This window comes from Juglans regia, chromosome 9 (genome assembly GCF_001411555.2).
Source record: "Juglans regia cultivar Chandler chromosome 9, Walnut 2.0, whole genome shotgun sequence".
Classification (NCBI taxonomy): domain Eukaryota; kingdom Viridiplantae; phylum Streptophyta; class Magnoliopsida; order Fagales; family Juglandaceae; genus Juglans; species Juglans regia.
In genome coordinates, this window is record NC_049909.1 from 5,609,760 (window position 1) to 5,631,115 (window position 21,356).

A 21,356-nucleotide genomic window follows, 5' to 3' on the forward strand; every position below is an offset into this window, starting at 1 on the left:
CTTCCGCCATTTGCTTTTGCTTCATTCATATCTGTGGCATGGTTATTGCGGTAATGAAGGCTAATTGGCTTCTGGGTTGCCCGTAAACCAGTCTTTAGTCATTTTTGCCCATACAGGCGCGCAACCACAAACACAAAGGAGATAAATTTCCTTGTAGTTGGCACATAATATTAAATTGCTTGAGTTAGAATCAAAGTACTGGAACTTATATTTCTTGCTCTCTTTTTGATGCAGTAAGGGCGTGTTTCTTAATTGAGTAATGATACATCTACAACTATTTTACAACTCATTTCATAATCAACCAATGCAATTATGCCACTTCATCACCATGTACCCAAAAAAGTTGTAAAAAAGATACAAGTTTATCGGTTTTCTTAGATCAATGTACATGGTAAAATGGGATGAAAGAAAAAAGGAGAGAACATAGACAGCTGAATTGAATTTGAAAATATAACAAGGAAATTAAATAACAGGCTGTTTAAATCCCGATCTTCTTTTTTGTACCTCGTTGAAGCCAACTTGCAATTCTGGTCTCCCTGTGTCCTTTATTTTCCCCCTGGTTTCCATTTAGGCAGCCAAAAACCGATTTCGCATATGCACATTATTTGCTTGAAATCATGTGTAGACAGTTTTCAAAGTGTAATTTATGGAAGTTCTTCAATAGTTCTTAAACTGACATCGACATCATTGTCTTCCTCTTCGTATTCAACTGGCCAGTAAGAATACTGCCTACCTTTCTGATCTATCCAAGAATCCGTTTTACAGTTCTTGAAGAACATGCAATTCAAAATGGTATCAAGAACAATGATAACTGAATACAGGTACACGATGAACATCCCCTCCAAAGCAATGAAAGACCCTATCTTTTCAGCAAAATGGTAAGCTCTCACAACCCTGTAATGGAACAAGGCTTCAACAGCTGCCAGGGCCATATTGAGAGGCAATGCCAGGGACAGCGCCGTTGAAGTTCTTCCTCGAATGAAAATGCAAGCCTTGAGAATTGCCATCCAACCCCCACATTGTTCCATCCCGGACACAACCAATGCCAAGTTGCATACAACGAGTGTGTTGGCAAGAACTATGGAATAGAGCACAGCTCCAACGGCTGACAGTAAGAGGAGGCAGTTGGGAGAAGAGAAGCCGAATCCTTCCACACAAATGAAAGCAAAGAAAAGGAGAGCAAAGACAGTTGCATTGGCGGAGAGGATCAAGAATGAGTTGCATAAATGGGTGAGAAGGAGTGGACTGTAAAGGTTTAGTACTGAAGAAAAGGAAGGTGTCAATGCTGGTTTGTTTTGTTTGAGAGCTTGAATTATAGTCGCTTTTGTGATGAGGAGGAAGGTGAGGGTTAAAGGAAGTGCAAAGATGGAGGAAAAGATTGTTTGAGAAAGCTTAATGTTAAGAAGGCTGAAGAATTCTGAAGAGGGAGGAAAGCCTGCAGCATCAAAGAGAGCTCTCAGGCGGTTGTATATGGTTGGTATGAGGGATGAAGACGACGGGGAAAAAGCTTGCGAGAGGAGAACTGAAGCGGAGAAGGGGAAGGCAAGGAGAGAGCAGCGGTTGAGGTGAAGTATTGGTAGCTTTGGAGGAAGGTGTAGACTGATTTTCTGATAATCTTGCTTGTTTCTGCCATAGGAAATGTTGGTGTATGATATTCCATTGAGAAGGATAGGAGGATGATGAATTGGGTGTGTCTGCAATGGGCTGTATATTAGAGGAATTTGCAAGGCATTGGTGCTTCCTCCTCTTTTCCAATCTTTATTTTAATGGGTTTTTGTTCCCTCTCTTTCTCTGTCTCAATGTTAGGTTAGAAGTTAGGGTTGGTACTTTGGATTAATGGATTAGCCAACAACCAAAAACTAACAACAATTGCAGAGATGGAGCTGTTTGGGCATTGTTTTTACCACTGAGTGTTTGGACTCATTGGGAGTTTGTCTTTGTGATCTTCACATTCCTACATATTAGTTGGCTGAAGGTGCATGAAAAAAGGAAACCTATATTTCAGGGAAGGCTTTGGCTTTAAGGCCTCGTTCGGATAGTGAGATGAAATGAGATGATTTTATATGAAAGTTGAATAAAATATTATTAGAATATTATTTTTTAATATTATTATTATTTTGGGATTTGAAAAAGTTGAATTGCTTATTATATTTTGTGTGAAAATTTGAAAAACTTGTAGTGATGAGATGAGATGAAACCATTTTTATATGGGTCTAAGTCTCCATCTTGCTGATGCAAAGTGTATTTCCTATGGATTGCTTCTGACACACATTATTTTTGTAACCATTTTGCGTGAGGTGCCTTCTTTCCAAGTGTTCATGATATATGCTCAATCATGGGAAATTTCATGTGAGTTCTCTCTCGTCCCTTAAGAAAGAAGCATGATTTTAAAAAGATTTTCAATATTTTGTTTGCCTCAACATCAATATAATCAAGACATTTAGAAAATTCATTTTTTTAATCCTGTTTCCTACCACGAATACAAGGAAATAAATGTTGTTTTCTTCTTGAATTTCTAAGAATTTAGTACCTTGTAATTATCATGTATTATTATTGATTTGTTTGGTACTTGATCCTTTGTCAAGCTTGAAAGAGAATTTATAAAGAAAAAAACAAATAAATGGCACAGATCTTAATTAGTAATTATTGAGAACAATATAGACAAATAAGTCAAATACTTTTTTACCAATGGCTAAGAGATAAGACATAATTCAAATTGTAAAAAATATTTAAATTAAAAAATTATCTACATCAATTGAAAAATCCAAACCGTCAATTTAACATCAAAATCACAATCATTCGAAAGGAGGAACTTCTAAAATTAATGTACCTTTCATATAGACTAAGTAATGCCACCATTCATTTTATTATATCTAGTATTAAATGATTAAAAAATATTTATTATATGTCACATATAGACTAATTATTTAATATAATATTAAGGTTTCGTTTGGATATTGAGCTGAGTTGAGTTCTTTATGAATAACAGTGAGTTGAGATGATGAAGTGAGTTTTGTGAGTCACCTAAGATGAATTTAGATGTATTTATGAAAATTTAAAAAAAAGTTATGGATCCTATGTGTAAAGAGGTGTTGAGTTGAAAAAAATTATAGATTCTACATGTAAAGAAGTTTTGAATTAAGAAGAGTTTAATGATTTGAGAATTAGATATTTAAATATTAGATTCAGTTTAAAATTAGACTGAACTGAATTGATCTCAGTTTAATCTAAATTTCAAATGGGATTAAAGAGATGTTAAAAGGGTGATAATTAAAAAGTTAATAAATATAAATTTTTCTTATCACTAGTTCAACCAATAATCTTTGGTGAAGAGCCGAGCCAAGTTGAGCCAAGCCGATTAAAAACCAGAATGGAGTGGGTTGATGATTAGGAGGTACAACAACAAAGATGATGAGGTATAATGCCAGTCGGTACGAAGACTTCAAAACATGGCATCTCCTCCGTTCTTTGTTTTGGATGGAATCTAAATAATAATAATAATAATAATAATAAAGGATACTCTTATCTGCTTCAATAGGTAAAGTGTCACGTTGTACATTTGGTGACCTCCTAACTGAAAATAAAAAATAAAAAAATAAATCCGAATACAGCAGAAAAATTGAAGAAAAAATCTAGATATTTTTCTTAAAAGGAAGTTGGAGTTACATAGGCTTGATTCCCCACATCTTTGTGAGATATGAAAGTAAATATTATAAGAAAAATGATATTTATAGTCATAAAATACGTAAGCGTCATATATTCTTTTTTTAAAAAAGTAAATAATATAGAATTTATATGAAAAAATTAAATTTTTAATAATAAACTTCACTCTCTTTTAAAATGAATGCACAGTACTTACATAACTTAATTGTATTTAACATTACTCTTCTCTTTGTACTTTCTATTCAACATCTGTAGTTTTTGTTGCTGAGTCGCCCCAAGTAGGCTTCTAACAGTTGCATGAAAGGTAATTTGAGCTTTATACATAATTTGGTTAAGAATAATTTTATTTAAAAGCGTTTACACCATATATCATTCACGTGATATAATTTGATTTAAAAGATAAATTTTAAAATTTAAATCTTATAAATAAAATTATGTCATGTAAATAATGTATAAGATAAAGATCTTCAAATATCACTACTCATTAGGTTGTGTTTGGATGTTGAAATGAGTTAAGTTGAGATGATAAAATATTGTTAGAATATTATTTTTTAATATTATTATTATTTTAGAATTTGAAAAAGTTGAATTATTTATTATATTTTGTATTGAAATTTTAAAAAGTTGTAATGATAAGCTAAGATGAGTTTAGGATCCAAACGAAGCTATAAGAATTCTATTTGTTAATTAACTCTTTTCTTTATCAAACTTGAAGGCAAATATAAAAGATAAATGATAATTATAGTCGTGAGTGAATAAGTATCGTATAATTATTTTGAAATAAATAAATAAATATGGAATCTATATAAAAAATAATAAATTTTATTTTTTTTCAAATAACTGCATAATATTATATTCTATAATTACATGTAATATTACTCAATATAAAATAAGATTCCCATCCAACCCCGACATCGTGAAGATAAATAGACAATTAGGCAAAAAGAGGCTGTGAAGGGCCTATCTGCTGAACAGTAAGAGACAGAGATAGATAGACAGATGATGGAAAATAAAAGAGACAACTAAAGAGAATCATTTATTCATTAATAATGATATTGAAGAATAATAAATTTGAGAAAATGCACTTTCTAAAGTAATAACCCAATTTAAACTAATAAATTTAATATATTACATCGATATCCTTTCTTTTTTGTGTAACATCCAGAGTTTCAATTCTCGACTATTAAATGCTGTATGTATAAAAATAAATAGGTACTTTGTAGTGTATTAAATTGAATATCAGAAGCAAATGATTAAAATCTCACATTATTTGAAAGCGGAACTTTTTATAATGTAATATTGATAATTTAATTTTTAGGTCCCATTAGATTTTATTTTTAAATCCAAAAATAAACGTAATTATGTATGTCGGTGTACCATAAGTCCCATTATATATACCCAACAATTATTGGCCGTTGGATTATGTAATGCTGTATGTAACGCCACTCATTTCACATTATTGATGTAACAAACATGCATTAACTGTAAAAAAAAAAAAAAAAGGAAATTACAAAATAAACCCTAACCATCATACATATCTGCCAATATGTGGAAATCATTCTAATTTGAGCAACCGGAACTTTATAAGATCCTCTATGATTTTCTGAAATGCTATATGTTGGGTGGTGATGGGTGTGACGCCTCTAAATTCTGTTTGGGATCGGATGGATATGTGAAGCGTTAGGATATACAACACAAGGTTACTTGCTCCCATTCATGACAATTAAAAATGTAATACACCTAGCATACAACTAAGAATATGTAATATTCATAATGGATAGACAAGCAACACAAGGGTTGATTAATGATGTCATAAAATGAATTTTAGGGATTAATAGCATGTGAAAGTGATTTAATCAAGAGATTAAATACAATGCTAGAAATCAGATCCAATAGGGTTTTGAAATCAAGTTTGGGGTTTGAGATAACTGTTTAGGATTTCAGTTTCATCCAACTTTTTTGGGATTTCAATTGATTCCAAATGTTTATGGTTTCACTAGGGTTGAAACCCTCTTTCGTTAGTCATAAATTAGATGGTTTGATGGAATAGGGTTTTGGTTAGATGGCATGATCTCACACATTGATTTCTTTCATATTTTCATCTCAAGGTTCATCTTGGTGCCAAGTGTCCAATACTATTCGTCAAGTGTGGCTAAGATCTTACCAAGTATCCAAATAAAACTTTTAACCTAATTTGGATATTTCACTCTGTGATTTTGAAACCACTGCACTTGGTGCTACTATCGAGGTTACTATTCACTCCGGGAAAAGTAAAAATAAACTTTACACTGCAAAATCCTAAATATACACACTAACCAAACTGTGCGATTCATTTATCGAAATTCATCTCCGAAGTGTCTCAAAATAAATAAAACGAATTTTGGAATAAGCGTTTCATCCGAAAACTAAAAATGAGTTTATTGCTCCATAAAATCCTAAATAATCAACTGAGTCTAATAACACAAACCATATCACATTCTGAACTTTTAACTATCTCAAATAACTAAAAATCTCGCTTTTGGCACAAATAGTGAGTTGTAACACTAACTATGCTAACATACTAAAACTTACGCGATTGGTCGATTAGTGAAAAATTACGGAGTTTTCATGAGATTCCTAAAGCGTATAGAAATTCTACCATTGAATTGCTAGTGGGCTGTTACAATGGGCCTTTCTCAACCCCAAAAGTTGGCTCAAGAGGCGAGGCTTTCCCCATGAGGATTGTTGGACTGAGTTTTTGGTAAACTTGGGCTCTGATACTAGTGTTGGGTGGTTATGGACTTCTCTCAACTCCAAAAGCTAGTTCGAAAGGGGAGACTTTTCCTCAAACTTGTAAACTGACCACCAGCCCTTTCCATAACCGATGTGAGACAACTCTAACAATCTTCCCCTCACACATCGGGCCTTGAGTTGTAGCAACGACAACCCATTTCTCATACGGACTGTTGGGCAGAGACTGTTGGAAACGTTGGGCTCTGATGCTAGTGTTGAGTGGTCTTGGGCCTTCTCAACCCCAAAAACTAGCCAGGGGTAAGGCTTTCCCTTATACTTATAAACTGACCACCAACCATTTCCACAATCGATGTGAAACAACCCCAACCATACACACATGTTGCCTTTGATTTTAAATACAATAAAAGTCCACATGTAATAAATGTTTTAGATCGTAAAATTGTAGAGAATTTAGGCCTAGTTTGGTTTCACAATCATTTTAAACTATTTCATTTTATCTCATTTTATTTTAACACCTAAATACCATTCAAACACAAATATTTTTTAATTTTTAATTTTTAATTTTCAACTTTTTCATCTAATCATTATTTAATCATTACAACTTTCTCAAACTTCCAAACAAAACACACAAAAATAATTCAACCTTTCAAATCCCAAAACAAAAATTATATTAAAAAATTATATTCTAACCCTTTTTAAACTTTATAATTTTCTTATTCAAAATTTTCTCTATACTTACCCAAAATCTCATAAAAATCTTAACTCAAACCATTTTACTACTATTAACAAATTATTTTACTACCATCTATAGATTTTTCATCTCATCTCCATAACCAAAGGAGACCTTAATCTATATATTTTCCTTCATATTATGATGAATCAGAATCCGAGCTCTCAATCATTAAGCAAGCAAATATATCTGCTCCAAAATCTGCACAAAGCACATTCACTGTTATGCAGCACAAAGGAATGGGCCTGGTTTTGTAAATCACTTGTAAATATCACATCAACTCGGTAAGAAGACTATAAAACCTTTACATCATTATATAAACAATTGATGGCAATTTCCTAAAAGACAACAACAGGAATAAAAGAAAGATCCTCTGGACATCATCTAACAATCTCGACCACGATCAACTCCTCGTTTACACATAATGACTACAGAAATGCACTATACAGAGAAAATGCGAAGAGGGTTAAAGGATAGTTCAGATCTCAATATTCTTGTCATTTCGACCTCAGATTCTTCAAGAACATACTCTCTTGAGATAAAAAACAACAAAAAAGCCATATTTATTTAATGATATATTCTTCTTCATGTGTCTTCAATCTTGCTCACTTGTAATCCAATGAATATTTGAGGGATGCATTTTTGGTGAAAGACTGAAGCACCGCTTCTCATGCATCCCACATAGTAACAGCTAAAGTTGCCTGGAAATTCTCGAAATTTAACAAACTCAAAAGGGGAACTGCTGCATTGCAGGGCACCACACGATTCATCAACATCCTGAAGAATACTTTTTAAGCATGCATTTTGAGAGTAATCCTATCATGCATCCTTCTCTTCATACTCTCCATCATCATCATCAGAATCAGCAGACGTAGGTTGCCCGTTAAGATCCACATTCACACCATTCACCTTCCTTACAAACTGTCCTCTAACACGAGGCCTTCTATCAGCAAGTTGTTTTCGATTGACATACCTAATCGTCTTATCAAACCATCGCTCCTTCCTTTTCTGCCTAAACTTCATCAATGCTGCTTCTCTTCTATCCACATTATTCAATTTTACTTCTACTGAAGATGAACCTTCAACCAATGGCCAGGAATGAGAAGTAGACATTTGACCAGCTTGTAAATACATATTAACAGGGTAATAAGGGAATGATGTCATTCCGTTAACATCGGGACAGCATTGCGTAAGATGATGGTACTGGGACGTCATAGCTTCAGATGCACGACTTTGCAAGTCATGAAGATTCTTTGGATACAGTTGTGCTGTTGATGGCATCATAACTTGGTTTACTACTCCTGAAATGCAAAATGGAAATGCAGCTTGTGCAGATAAAGCAGAAACATCAAGTTGATGTTCATTTCTTGGGTGTGAAAGCACTTGAGAGAACTTTTCATTCTTGAAATCCCTTTGCTGTGTGAGTCCCATTGATACAGGCGGGTACAAGACATCTCCATTGAAACAGAATTCAGGACACTACTACTGTGTGGACCATCATCTCCATGTATATGGGGATCCTTAACCATTCTTTGATCAAATCCTTGATGTTTCTCTCCCATCCTCAAATTTTGAGCAGCATTGTCATTGACCCCTTGAGAGCTATTTTTGACCGTGCTCGATTTGACATAAGTAAAGAAGGCAGAAGAATTGCCAATCTTTAGCTCACTCTTCTTTGGGCTAGAACAAAATAGTCCTGCAAGACATCGCCATAAGAATTTAAAACAAAAGAGAAAAACCAATGACAAAAAAGGAGAAAAAGAAACCTTTTCTAGTTGGAAGGATGAAAACACCAGGAACAAAGAAAATCAAATCCATTTGCTCTTAAATGATGTTTATTTTTCATTACTATCAATTCTATGGACATTGCAATGACAGACAATCAACGATCTGCCAGACCAAATACAAGAAGAAAAAGTGGGGACAGCATTTTGTATCAAGCATATAAATAAACTAGGGGCAAAAATCTTCCAAACAAAATAGCGTCTATAATATTCACTGCTCCTTATTAATCCCAATAATAAGAGTTTGTCTTTTAAATAAAAAATCCAATTTAAAACCTGAGCTTAAAATTTCTCAGCCCAGCCTTGGAGAGAGAGATAGAGAACAATCCCCATCGAATAAAAGAACGCACATTAAAGCTGGGGTTTTAGTGGTGCTGGGGGAGAGAGAGATTGAGAGAGCAGAGGAAGCTGTGACACACTTATTAATGTGGCTTTGCTGATGCCATCCAGTTTGCAAATTACTGAGTTCCCTTTTGAAATGTATGAAACTGCCATGAAGAAAGCTTAAATAATACAAAAGCAGAGTGATGTTATTATTACTTGGTTTTGCTTAGGAAAAAGTGAATCTAAAAAACCATAGAACATATTAGCAACGGAACAGGCAGCCAGCCCAAATGATTCTCAAAGACTCGCACAATGTCAACTAATGGTACAAATGCATGTTATCTTATAAATTCACGCTGAATGACCTGTTTCAGATAAATTACACAAAATCAATGCTGATATTTAAATTGCTACACAGAAGACTAAAAAGCTTTTCATGGTAAGGTGGCCCACACATGATATTGGTAAAGTAGAATAGAAATGACTCACCTGTTCGTCGGTCACTAATTCCTGGCACATCAGGCCGATATTCCATTAAATCATTTTGTAGAGGCCCTACAGCAGCAGACTGAGAAGGGAATTCAATGTTGACACCATCAATTCACAGTCTTTGTATGACATTGCAACTATCAGCAGTGTTTGTATGGAATTACATGGAAATAAAATAATCTTGGCTTATCGCATGAAATTGCAGCCATATCATGGTAAACCTTCACTCCTAATGACTCCCTCAACCAAAACGTTTTGTCGGCCATTAAAAAAAACCGACTTTTATGGGATATCATTTTATGCATTATCTTTCAAATAAAAAGGTATAAGTTTCTAAGACTACTTGTAACGCCCCAAACCCGGGTGGCTTGGAGAATTACTACTTGTCACTCATAATCATGTCTCCCAACACATTCGAAGAATAATCTCCAAAAACTTCATAAATGAAATCAATCTCAAATCTTCTCAATAATCTCATTACAAACTCCACACAATTTTTAATGCAATAATAATAAATCAAAGGGGTCCATAACCTCCGGGTAGTCATAACAACCCAACCAATAATTTCATAAATCTCACTGAAACCCAAGATATTACTAAAACTCAAAGAGATTAAAACTAAGAACACCAGAAGTCCTTCTTCTATCAACATCTCCTCAGCTTAAACACAAACAGCAATATAATCCAGGTCCTCATTTGGACTCTCCACATCATCTGAAAAATATTATAATGATAGGGGGTGAGTTATCAACAACTCAGTAAGCAGAAATCATATGCTAGCATGCAGACATGAGCATTTACAAAGTAGAACATGCCGAACAAAATATTTTCCAGAGTTAACATGCAGAACAGAACCTATTTTCAAAAGTAACAGAGCGATGGTTTTAAGACAAGTAAAACCCTTAGTGCTTTGGCATAACATAAACTGAGTATCATCATCAGATCAAAACAGAGCATCAAACAGAGCAGAGACCATGTTTCACCCCCGTGGTAGGGTTGTGCTAACCCCGGTTGCCAAACCAGGCAGAGACAGAGGTGAAATATTTCCTTTATTCTTCTCGGAGCCCCGAGTGTGCACACAGGAAAGACCACAATAAAACCACTTTGTTTCCAAAGTGGGTGCACTCAGAGACAGAGAAGTTGGTACCAACCCAAACAGAGCAGAGCATAACAGAGCAGAGCAGAGCAAAGCAGAGACGGAGTCAGATACGAAAACCAGTACACCATGCCAAAGGTTTTCAGATGTTATATCAAAATAATACAGAGTACCAAAACAGAATCAGACAGTTTACACACGCTGGACACAAAAGCCAGAACATCTTTCTAAATAAATGCACAACTTTTCATATTCCCAATATCGCTCTTTTTCTAGATTTCAGAAACCACATGACAAAATTTAGCTCATGTCTACACAATGCATGTCAGAACATATTTTTCTCTTTTTCGTACAGATTTCATGAGTATACAAATAAACGACCGAGGTTGGTTTTGTTTTTTCCAAGTTCTCATTTCACCACAAAAATATGCAAAGTTTTTAGAAAATCAACCTCAATCTCAAATAATTCGTGTAAAGCCTAGCATAGGAACCCCGCTTACCTGACTCCTGCAGCGCATTATCTAAAACTTGAATACGGTCTCTATCCATCTCGTCACCTATTCATAAAAATAATATAAACTAAATATTAAAGTCCAACAACACAAAATTGGTCTTAGACAACTTAAGACCCAATTTCTAGACCATAATTCAACAAGTTTAATTCAACTTAAACAACCAAATAACAATCTGGACAGCCCACCCTTCGACCCAAAATATTCTATACCAATCTCAGTATTGTCCAATACAAGCATCAAGACCAATGCCAATTCAAATTCCAATAACTCACACTTATTCCAACAATTCGCAGTCCCAAACAATTACTAACAGTTTAACCAACAATACTACACAAAGCATACTTCTTCCCATTCACAACTCCATAACAGAAAATATAAACTAATACCTCCAAAAATTAAACTGTACTGGACAAAGAAAATTAAATTCTCTTCTAAATAATTTCTCAACTACCAATCCAAATGACCCCCTCTTACCCCTCGGACTCAGTCCGGCACAACCAACAAAAACACAGTAAATATGAATTAGCGCAGAAATACATTTAAATCTCAAAAGTACTTTGGGAAAAATACTTACAATGCTATAATATAATTTTTGAAAGATCACGGAGGTGCTAGAAGTGGCAACGCAGCAACAAAACAGTGCCAAATGCACTGTGGCTGTGGGTCTCAAAAACTCATTTTTGAACGGGTGCAAACGAAGACCCGAGATTGATAGGGTATGGCTTAGGAATGTCGGTGAAGCTAATGGTGGTGGTGGTTGGCCGTGGGTGGCGGCGCAATAGGCGGTTGAAGTGCAAAAACACCCAAAACGGAAATGTTGATGGTGGGGCTTCACCGGTGACAGATCGAAGGTGGGGTTGGGTCCATTGGGTTGCTAGAAGGTCGAGGATGATGTGGTGAGAAGATGGTGGCCGGAGGTGGCGCGACGGCGGCGCAGCGGCGCAAGGAATGCCGCGGCTTCGTGTGGTGCGTGGAGGCTAACGGCGGCGCGGCTGGGGCTGGAAATCGGAGGGAGAGGTCGCCGGTGGGTGGGGGTGCTGGGAAGCCGGGCGGTGTCGACCACCGCAGGCGCACGGCGGCGGGTCGGGGGCAAACGGCGGACGCACGGGAGAGAGAAAGAGAGAGAGGCGCGGGAGGGAGAAGAAAAAAAAAAAAGAAAAAGAAAGAAGAAAAGAAAAAGAAAAGGAAAAGAAAAATAGAGAGAAAAGAAATGAGGTCCAATCCTCATAACTTGGGTTATGAAAATGATCCAACGGAAAAGATTTTAAAACAGCTAGTGAAATAAAATATTTCAAACACAGTGATTAACATGAAAATAATTAATTAAACCCAATAATAAGTTAATTTGATTTGAGAAGAAATTTAAACGCATAAAAATAATTAATTTACAGAAAGCACTTCAAAAATAATTTTTGTAAACTAAAAAAAAATCATAAAAATAACACAACTAAAAAATCCAACAATTTTAAAACAAGAGAATAAATTTTAAATTAATAACAAAAAATCTTTCAATTAAAAATACACTAAAAATACGGGGTGTTACACTACTTGCCCTATAAAGTCAAGCAAACTTATCAAAATACAATGACTGACTTTTCAACAAAGCAGATGACATAGTGGGAAAATTAATACACTTTGCCTACTGACTTGCAGAAAATGAAAAAGTATATATAAATAACATAAGGGGTCAGTGGTTGATTGTGAAGAATTATGATAATAATCAGGGTAATACTCAAGTTTCTCACTTAATTTCAGATCATAAGGAGTTTTTTTTTTCTTTTTTTTTTTTGGTAATCTACTGTCTAGATCTATTTTTTGCGTGAGACTTTGGAATGTTGAATGTCTACCTCAGAGAGAAGTTATATATAAGATCACTCAAGGGAAAGAGAATAAGTCCTAATTAGTTCATAAAGATATAGTTTAAATGCAATTATTAGCAATCCATTCTCAAGTCACCAACTTGGTACCCAACATTGATAGTAGGTTTTATACGCTCTTGGTCAAATTGTCTAGTGTTAGAAATAGAATGGGAAATTTCTCATACATATATATATATACTAGCAGTGAAGTTACGTGCGAGGCACGTTTGCCCTGTATTAGATTATTCTAAAATATAAACATCTAGTGTAGAAGAAGAGAATTTAATGATAAGGTCTATGAAGATAATATAACTAATTTTAATTAGAAATTACAATCAAATAGCAATAAATTTAAACAAACTATACGTTCAAGCAAGTTTGGAAAGTAAAGGTTTATGTTTCGAATTTATATTACAGTTTGTTTCTGAAACGACTGAATATTACATAATTGTTTCTTTCGTTACTAAAAGTAAAGTTTGCGGGTTATGGATTCAAAGTGGTGTGTTCTCCTCATTCACAGTATTTATGGAGAGAACATTGAAGTTTTTGTGACTTTGGTTTTGGAGTTGATCTAAATCTGCACCCAATTGTATGATCCATTTTTTGGTTGAACATAATTTTGCAATATTTTGGATATACGGTAAATGTTCCTGCATGAAATAAATTTGGAATCTAAGCATGGTTATGAAAGATTTAGAAGCATGTTAATATAGAATAAATAAAGTATGGTGAATAAATATAAATGTAGTGTTCACATCTAATAATAATATTGTTAATTTATAAAATGAGCCAGTTTATAATTTGAAAGAGTACTGGCTTATATAAAAGATATTATTATGAGTATAGAATTTTATATTTCTAATTGACTAAATAAATGAAATATCAAAATCAGATGTATTAATATATTAAAATTAACAACTAAACAAGAAAACCATACGATTTCAGATCTGTTTTAAAAATGTTCTAATGGTAATTTGTAATATTTGTTGAATTTAGGGTATAAAAAAGAAAATTTATGTAACTCCCTATTTGAATATCTAAGATCAAATGTTTTAAAAATACAAATCAGAATATGAATAAGTTGGTTACCTCTCCTGTGTGTTCAATTAGGGAAGGGTAGTATAATGGAGAAGCCCATAATTAAATAAAACAGAATTTCCCAAGCAATAAAAATCTCTACTTACCTAAGTGTTTATAAACAGTAAGTTTTAGTATAGATGTTTATAATATTTGGAATGACAGAGAACAAAATTTGGCAATGGTAAGGTTGTAATTAATCCTAATGGACTAATCAAATGGATTTCATTATTTACATTCTAAAAGCTTGAGAATTATTTTCGGAAAATATTATGTTTGGTATTTGAAAAATTGCAGGAAACCTCACCAATTGAAATATGTTCTCTAAAACTTTAAGATAAAGCAACTATATTTGACACATGTTTGGAAACATCTTACAAAATTTATAGTAATTTTGTAAAAAATTTTTATAGTAATCTTGTAAAAAAAATTTTACAAAATTTTTATAGTAATTTTGTAGGAAAATTACATACATACAGAAATAATTTTGTTGATAAAATTTTATCAGCAATTTTATAGCAATTTTGTAAATTTTTTTTTTTGATAAACATGCATACATAACTAATAAGATATAACACATAATCCAAATATAAATAGCAAAAGAAAAAAAAAATTGCTTAGTAGTAAAACAATAGTAAAAGAGGTATAATTACTAAATTATACTTTAAAAATATTTTAATTTTATAATATTTTTTATTCAACTGTTATGTCTCATTTCTTAAAATCCAATAATTACTTAATCCAAAACTATTTCTCTACTATTCACAAACTTTTTTACTACTATTCACAAAATTTTTATTTCATTTTATTTTTCAAGCATCTTTTAGAGTACAACTTTATGCACAATATTATTTTTATTGAGTATGTACTCTATTTTATCAAATTCTTTAATTCAAATTTCAATTTTTAAAATTTTCAACATTTCAATAATTGGTTACGTATAATTATATGGGTAACACTGTAAGTATTGATGTCATTTTTCAAATGGCAAACCTATTATGTTTATTTTGGAATTATAAAAGAAGTAAAATTATAGTGTAAAATCAACTAAGACAGGTGGAACTAATTAAATAAAATATCGTTAGTGAATGTTTTAAGCAATGGTATTTCATTAATTAAAATATAGTATTATTTTTAGATTAATTCGAAATTATAATTTTAGATGTGGTATCACGTGTATATACATGTAGGTTCAATATAAGTTATAACAAATATCATCTTGCATTTATATGATTTATCTTAGCATATGTTTGGATATAAATGTGAGATGAGATGGTTTTTTTTTTTTTTTTTGAGAAGATAAATGTGGTAGATCCTCTTTTAGAATTCATATTTGAATCCTTTATGAGTTAAAAACAACTCGAAGTCCATGCAAAACAATTATTGAGCTAGTATTCAACTATCTACTATCTCTTCAAGTGTTAACATTAAATAATTGATTTAAAAGATCTTAAAATCAGAGAAGCAAATTAGATTATTTAAGACAAGTAAGAAATGTGTATGATCTTCAAGCATCAACCATTAATATTCCAACAATGATAGTTGATAATTTTGAGTTATTAATTCACTGTACGAAACTAAAAAGTTAAATGATCCATACTTTCAACACTCTCATAAGTAGCTAGTCGTTGGGATATTTTGTTTTCACTTTCAACGTCACGGAGCTCAACCTATGCAAAAAATTCAACAATGTAATATTATAGTAAGGACAAAAGCAAAGTTGTAAAAAAAAAAAAAAGGAATTTACTATTATTTAATCTTTTTCAGATGAGAAATTGTAAAATATAGGAACATATATATATATATATATTTAAGTGATTTTATAGTAATTTTGTAGAAAATTTTTTTTTTTCCTAATTTTTCTCTCTCTTCTAAGCGATTCTTCCACACGGCCGGTTCTCCTCCAGCGCAGCCCAGTGCCGCCGAGCCCCAGCCATCATCACCGCCACTACCAACGTCTTCCCCTCACGCCGACGAGCAACCCTGGCACCATCAATGTCCCCCACGCACAGCCGTCGCTCTCCCCCACAGAAATAGAACCGAAATGGGTTTCCCCCATTTATCTCATATTGCGCCGCCGTACGCGGCCACCAAACCTCACGACCACCACCGACGAGTCCCCCTCAAGCCGGCGACCAACCCAGCCACCATCGAAGTCCCCCACGCGCAACCCTCCCTCTCCCCCGCGGAAACCGAACCGAAATGGGTTTGACCCATTTGTGTGCAGTTCCGCGGCCGTAGGCAGCCACCCAGGCCACCGCACCTCCACCAGTTGACACCGAAGACAACCTCTAGCGGACCCAGCCACCACGAAGATCCATTTCCCTCTCCGTCGCACACTGCGATTTGCACCCAGAAACCCATTTCTCACGGCACTTCTCTCCCCCTCTTTGTCTTCGAATAAGAAAAAAATGAAGAAGAAAAAAAACAGAGATGCGAAAATAAATCGAAAAAACAAAACAAAGATTGAAGAATAAATCTGAAACAAAGAAGCAACCGCATAGGGAAAATCGGAAAGGAAGAAGAAATAGATTTACGTTGTTGAGGTGTAGAAAGAAAAAAACCATGCGAGAAACGGAAAAAGAAAAACAAGATGCAGAAACCAGAGGTGAAATCAGAAGAGAATTGCATACCAACGGCGAGAAGAAATCTCAAACAGCACGGAATTTTCTTCCTCCAGTTGAGTCTGAAAGTTGTTCTGCAGATGGTGGAAAAACAAGAGACGTTGCATTCCATCTCTTGTATGAAGAGGCCAGATATTTTAACTGTCGCACCACGAAAATAGATCAATGATAAGATGTTTCTAACTCAACGAAACTCAACGAAGAAGAGTAAAATCCTGACTAAAAAGAAAGAAATTTCATAGAAGGCAACGAGAAATCAAAAAGAGGACGCTGGATGGAGATGACTATTAAGAACTATTCACTACTGTTGATCTTATACATGCTTTTAAGTATTAGGAGGATATATATACACACACACAAATATACATCTATCCAATTTTGAGATCAGATATGTAAGTTTTTCTCTACTACTGATCCCCTTTTCCTCTGAAGAAAGACTATCTATACCTTCAAATTCTGACAACTATCCAAGCAGACCTAGGAACTCCCTTGGGCACCAAAAGGATACTAATTCATCATTTCTAATACCACCAACAACCTTTTTGATGCATTCAAATGGTTAGTTTATGTGCATATTAGTTTTCTGTTCCAACTTATCTGTCTTCACAAGGCTTGGCTCAAAAATCCAGTCAATGTCACCATGAGCATAAAAGCAACTTACCTCTATTACTGAAAGCCTTTGTGGTGGTGACATATTTCTTAACTTTATAGACAATCAACAAGAAGATGGACAAGTCATCTAAAGATCTACATGTAGGGTTCTCTCCATTGATTGGTCTTTCTACACAGTTGTATACATCTTATACTGGATGCATTTAGGATTTTGTTCCGTATAATGTGTGATTTATTTTAAATAAATATTAATCTCAGAGTACGTTATAAACATATACACAAATTATCATATACGTCCCAAGTGGAACATAACAGAAGAAAGAAAATACACTTCAATCATAAATTTTTATCACCAAGTGACTGCAATATCAAATAATAATATTTTTTTTTATGAGTCGATTAATAATATATTTGAAGAAACTACTTGCCCAAAAAAATACATGCAAGAAACTAATAATTGTTTTTTTGGCACAGATAATTTAGGAGCAGATAAAAGCACCCTAATGTATTTCCACAGAGATTTGCATTTTAGCCTATACAGTGCATGGGTAATCTTATAATTTTGAGCAACCAAATTCCAAGCCTATTACACTTGCCTCATCTTCCTGACAGGTTGAAAATCCCATTTCAGAGTTGGTGCTCCTCCAAGATTTTTCATCTGTGTCATCCGAGAACAAAGTACTGCTTGTATTAGCATCACTAGGGTCTGATGCCACTAGATCAAAGGCATAGTTCAAAATGTTCTTCTCTGCCAGTCCAAACTGCCAACATAATTTTTTTTTTCTATAAGTAATAATGATTTTATATATGAAGCTTCCATCATAAACATATAAATGAACTATAAGAAGGTGGGGCCCGGAGTATAGGGCATGCTTGGACACTTGGAATATCTCAGAATTTTGTGAATAGTAGTGAAATGGTTTGAATGAAGATGTTTTATTGGGTTTCGGGAAAGGAGAGATAAAAAGTTGAATAAAAATATTATAAAGTTAAAAAATTGTTCGAATACAATTTTTGTTTTGAAGTTTGTAAAACTTGTATTGGTTTTTATGTTTTGTTTTGAAGTTGGTAAAAGTTGTATGATTTTTTTGTTTAAATAATGATTAGGTAATGAAAAATTTGAAAATTTGAAATTGAAAAGTGTTTTGTGTTTGAGTGATATTTGGGAATGAAATTATGAGAAGTTTTGAGAATTCTGAGAACTCTCATAGTGTCCAAACATGCCCTAAAAGTGACACATATTTAAGAGCAGGCAGCAAAGCATTCTTCTGAGTTACCAGAAAATACATGATAAGAATAAGAGAAGCTCATATAAAGATGCTAGCAATCGTATCAGTCAATCTTGTTTCCTTGCATTTGCTTTGTATGTAAAAATCCCCAACATTTATCACCAGCAATATTCTAAATTTATGTGGGAACATATCTACAAAGAGAGGTGAGGGGCTTGCATGCAGAAAAGGCTTATTCTTGCATCAACAAAATAATTGCATCATGTTTAACAAACCATGTGCCTTCTTCTCCACATGTGGGTCCACAGGTTTAATAGCTCATTAGTGCGTAAAGGCTTTACAAGATAGTCCGCTGCTCCAAGCCTCAAGCACTTGACAACAACAGAGACCTCATCTTGTGCCGACATCACTATGAGAGAGAGAGATTAAAGAAAAATGATAAGGCTGCAAATTACTGAGAAGAGAGCTTTATTATCAAACAGTGATGAAAACAATAAACTTACTGATCACAGGAATCCGCCGTAAATCTTTATCCCTATTGATGTACTTCAACATCTTCATGCCTTTGCCCAATGGAAGGTCAACTTCAGCAAGTATGATATCTATATTAGCTCCCTCTGCATTCAAGGCATCAATCACCTGTCTAGCTGACCTCACTGGAGTCACTGCAAAGAAAATAAATCCGAAGTTGTTAGTTACCAAATTCCTCCATAAAATATAATAAATAGAAACTGAGAAAAGAAAAATTAAGGAAACCCTGTCATTATTCAGGAATATTGTATACTACAAATGTGACGATTCGCATTGAATTGCTTAAAAACAGGAGCCAGACACTTTAGACATGCACTAATTAGAAAGCAAACCATTTGAGTACTATTACAGCTTAAACTTCAAACAAGAATTTATAATCCTTTTTCTTTAATTAGATGAACTTCAACTGAGGCAATCATAATGCTTATCATCAAGTACAGACTTTCAATGGATTCATACCGAGAGGCATTTGACTTTCAACAGAGTAATGGAGAATATAAGGAATGATGAAGTAATACTGATGAAATGAAAATCATACAATCCTCCTTGCTTGTTTCATCGGAGTCACTTTTGAAACACATCTCTTAACCGTTAAAACTTCAAAGAAGCTGAAGCTTCTAAGTCCAAATGTTTTTATTACTATTATTCTTATTATTTATAAGTGTTTCTAAGTCCAAATGTTGCATGTGACTTTTCTCATAGCGCCATGTTCTGCGTCAAATTTTCTAACTTCATTGGGTTTGATAATACTGCTACTTTCCTTTTAATGTGGGCGAAAGAAAATAAAGAGTTATGGATATCCAAGAAGAGAGGTTAAAGGTAACGAGTAAATCGAGAGGGAAAACAAGAGAGCTCAAACTCTTCATACGATTAACAGTTTCATTCCTTATAAACCAGAAAGGCACAAGATTCGACATCAATGAAGTCTCAAAGTTCCTTGACTTGGTTTAATTTCAGTTTATCATACATGGAAGAAACAATCAAAACAGTATTTAGGCTACTTTATCAGGAACTTTGAGACTTCATTCACCAAAATCACATGTATGATAAACTGAAGCAAAATCACCAGTTTTCTGAATTCATATCGACCACAAAAATTATTCACAAAAACCCTGTAATTTAGCAAAGAATCAGCAAAAGCAAAAGCAAAACAAAATGAATAATTAATTGAAGCAATATATACCCTGATAAGAGCATTTCAGAAGAAGAGTCAGAACCTCTTCCAAACTCTTGGCGTCGTTATCGCACAATAAAATCCTCACTTTGCTCCTATCTATGAACCCATCCCCTCCCTTACTATTATTCCCACCGCCACGGTCTGTGTTCAAATTAAGCTCCATAGACTCCATCGTTGCAAACCAGGATACTCTGAGAGCGCCAAATCCAGCCTCCACTCCAAAAGAGAAACTCTCAGATTTAATTATTCTTCGTTTCTTTTCCCTTACATCAAAATTAGAATTTCTATACAAGTTCCATGGAAATCCAACGTCAAAGAACCTCCATTAGAGATGGAATTAGGGTTAGGGCTTCGGATTCTGGGGTTTCGGTCAGTGCCTCCTCCATAGAGAGACAAGGAACCATGTTGGGGCTCCGGCGTGAGGCTGAGAGCACTGACATTTTCAAAATTTGATGATTTTAGCTTGATATTAGATTTACTATATATTTAAATGTTAAATTTAACTACAGTACATTTTCTTTCATCTTTAAATTTGAAGAGCTCCTGTTCATGGCTATCGGCATTATTTTATTAGAAAAATCATCATCTTTCACATGTGAATTCGTTGCTTTATGCCATTTCTCTTATTCTACCTTTCTTCTTCTCCCAACAGCTTGAAATCTCCAAATCCCTATTGTCTTCCTCTACCCTTATTTTCTCTCAATAGCCCGTGAATTCTCAGATTCCCTTTCTGTCTCCCTTTCTTCCTCTTTGTTTCTTCTCTCCGTTTTCTCTCCATTTTTTTCGCCAAACTATCCAGTTGCTTTGCTTTTTCTTGAAAATCATCTTAAAGCTACCTTTTCTTTATGGGTTCTTAAGATCTCGATTGGATTCAAGCTTCTATCTCAGTTTTATCCAAATGAGTCTTTAATTT

At 34.0% G+C, this 21,356-nt stretch overlaps 1 protein-coding gene and 1 pseudogene across 1 annotated transcript; both read right to left on the reverse strand.

Annotated features, from left to right (window-relative positions):
• Positions 1 to 644: 644 nt before the first annotated feature.
• On the reverse strand, positions 645 to 2,859 carry LOC108997374. Its single transcript, XM_018973607.2, has 2 exons — positions 2,831 to 2,859; positions 645 to 1,626 (listed from the first exon to the last, which is right to left on the reverse strand). Exons 1-2 carry the CDS (start codon positions 2,857 to 2,859, stop codon positions 645 to 647), a joined length of 1,011 nt encoding a protein of 336 aa, XP_018829152.2.
• Positions 2,860 to 7,328: 4,469 nt separating this feature from the next.
• LOC108997463 lies at positions 7,329 to 20,642 on the reverse strand (annotated as a pseudogene).
• Between the last annotated feature and the right edge of the window lie 714 nt (positions 20,643 to 21,356).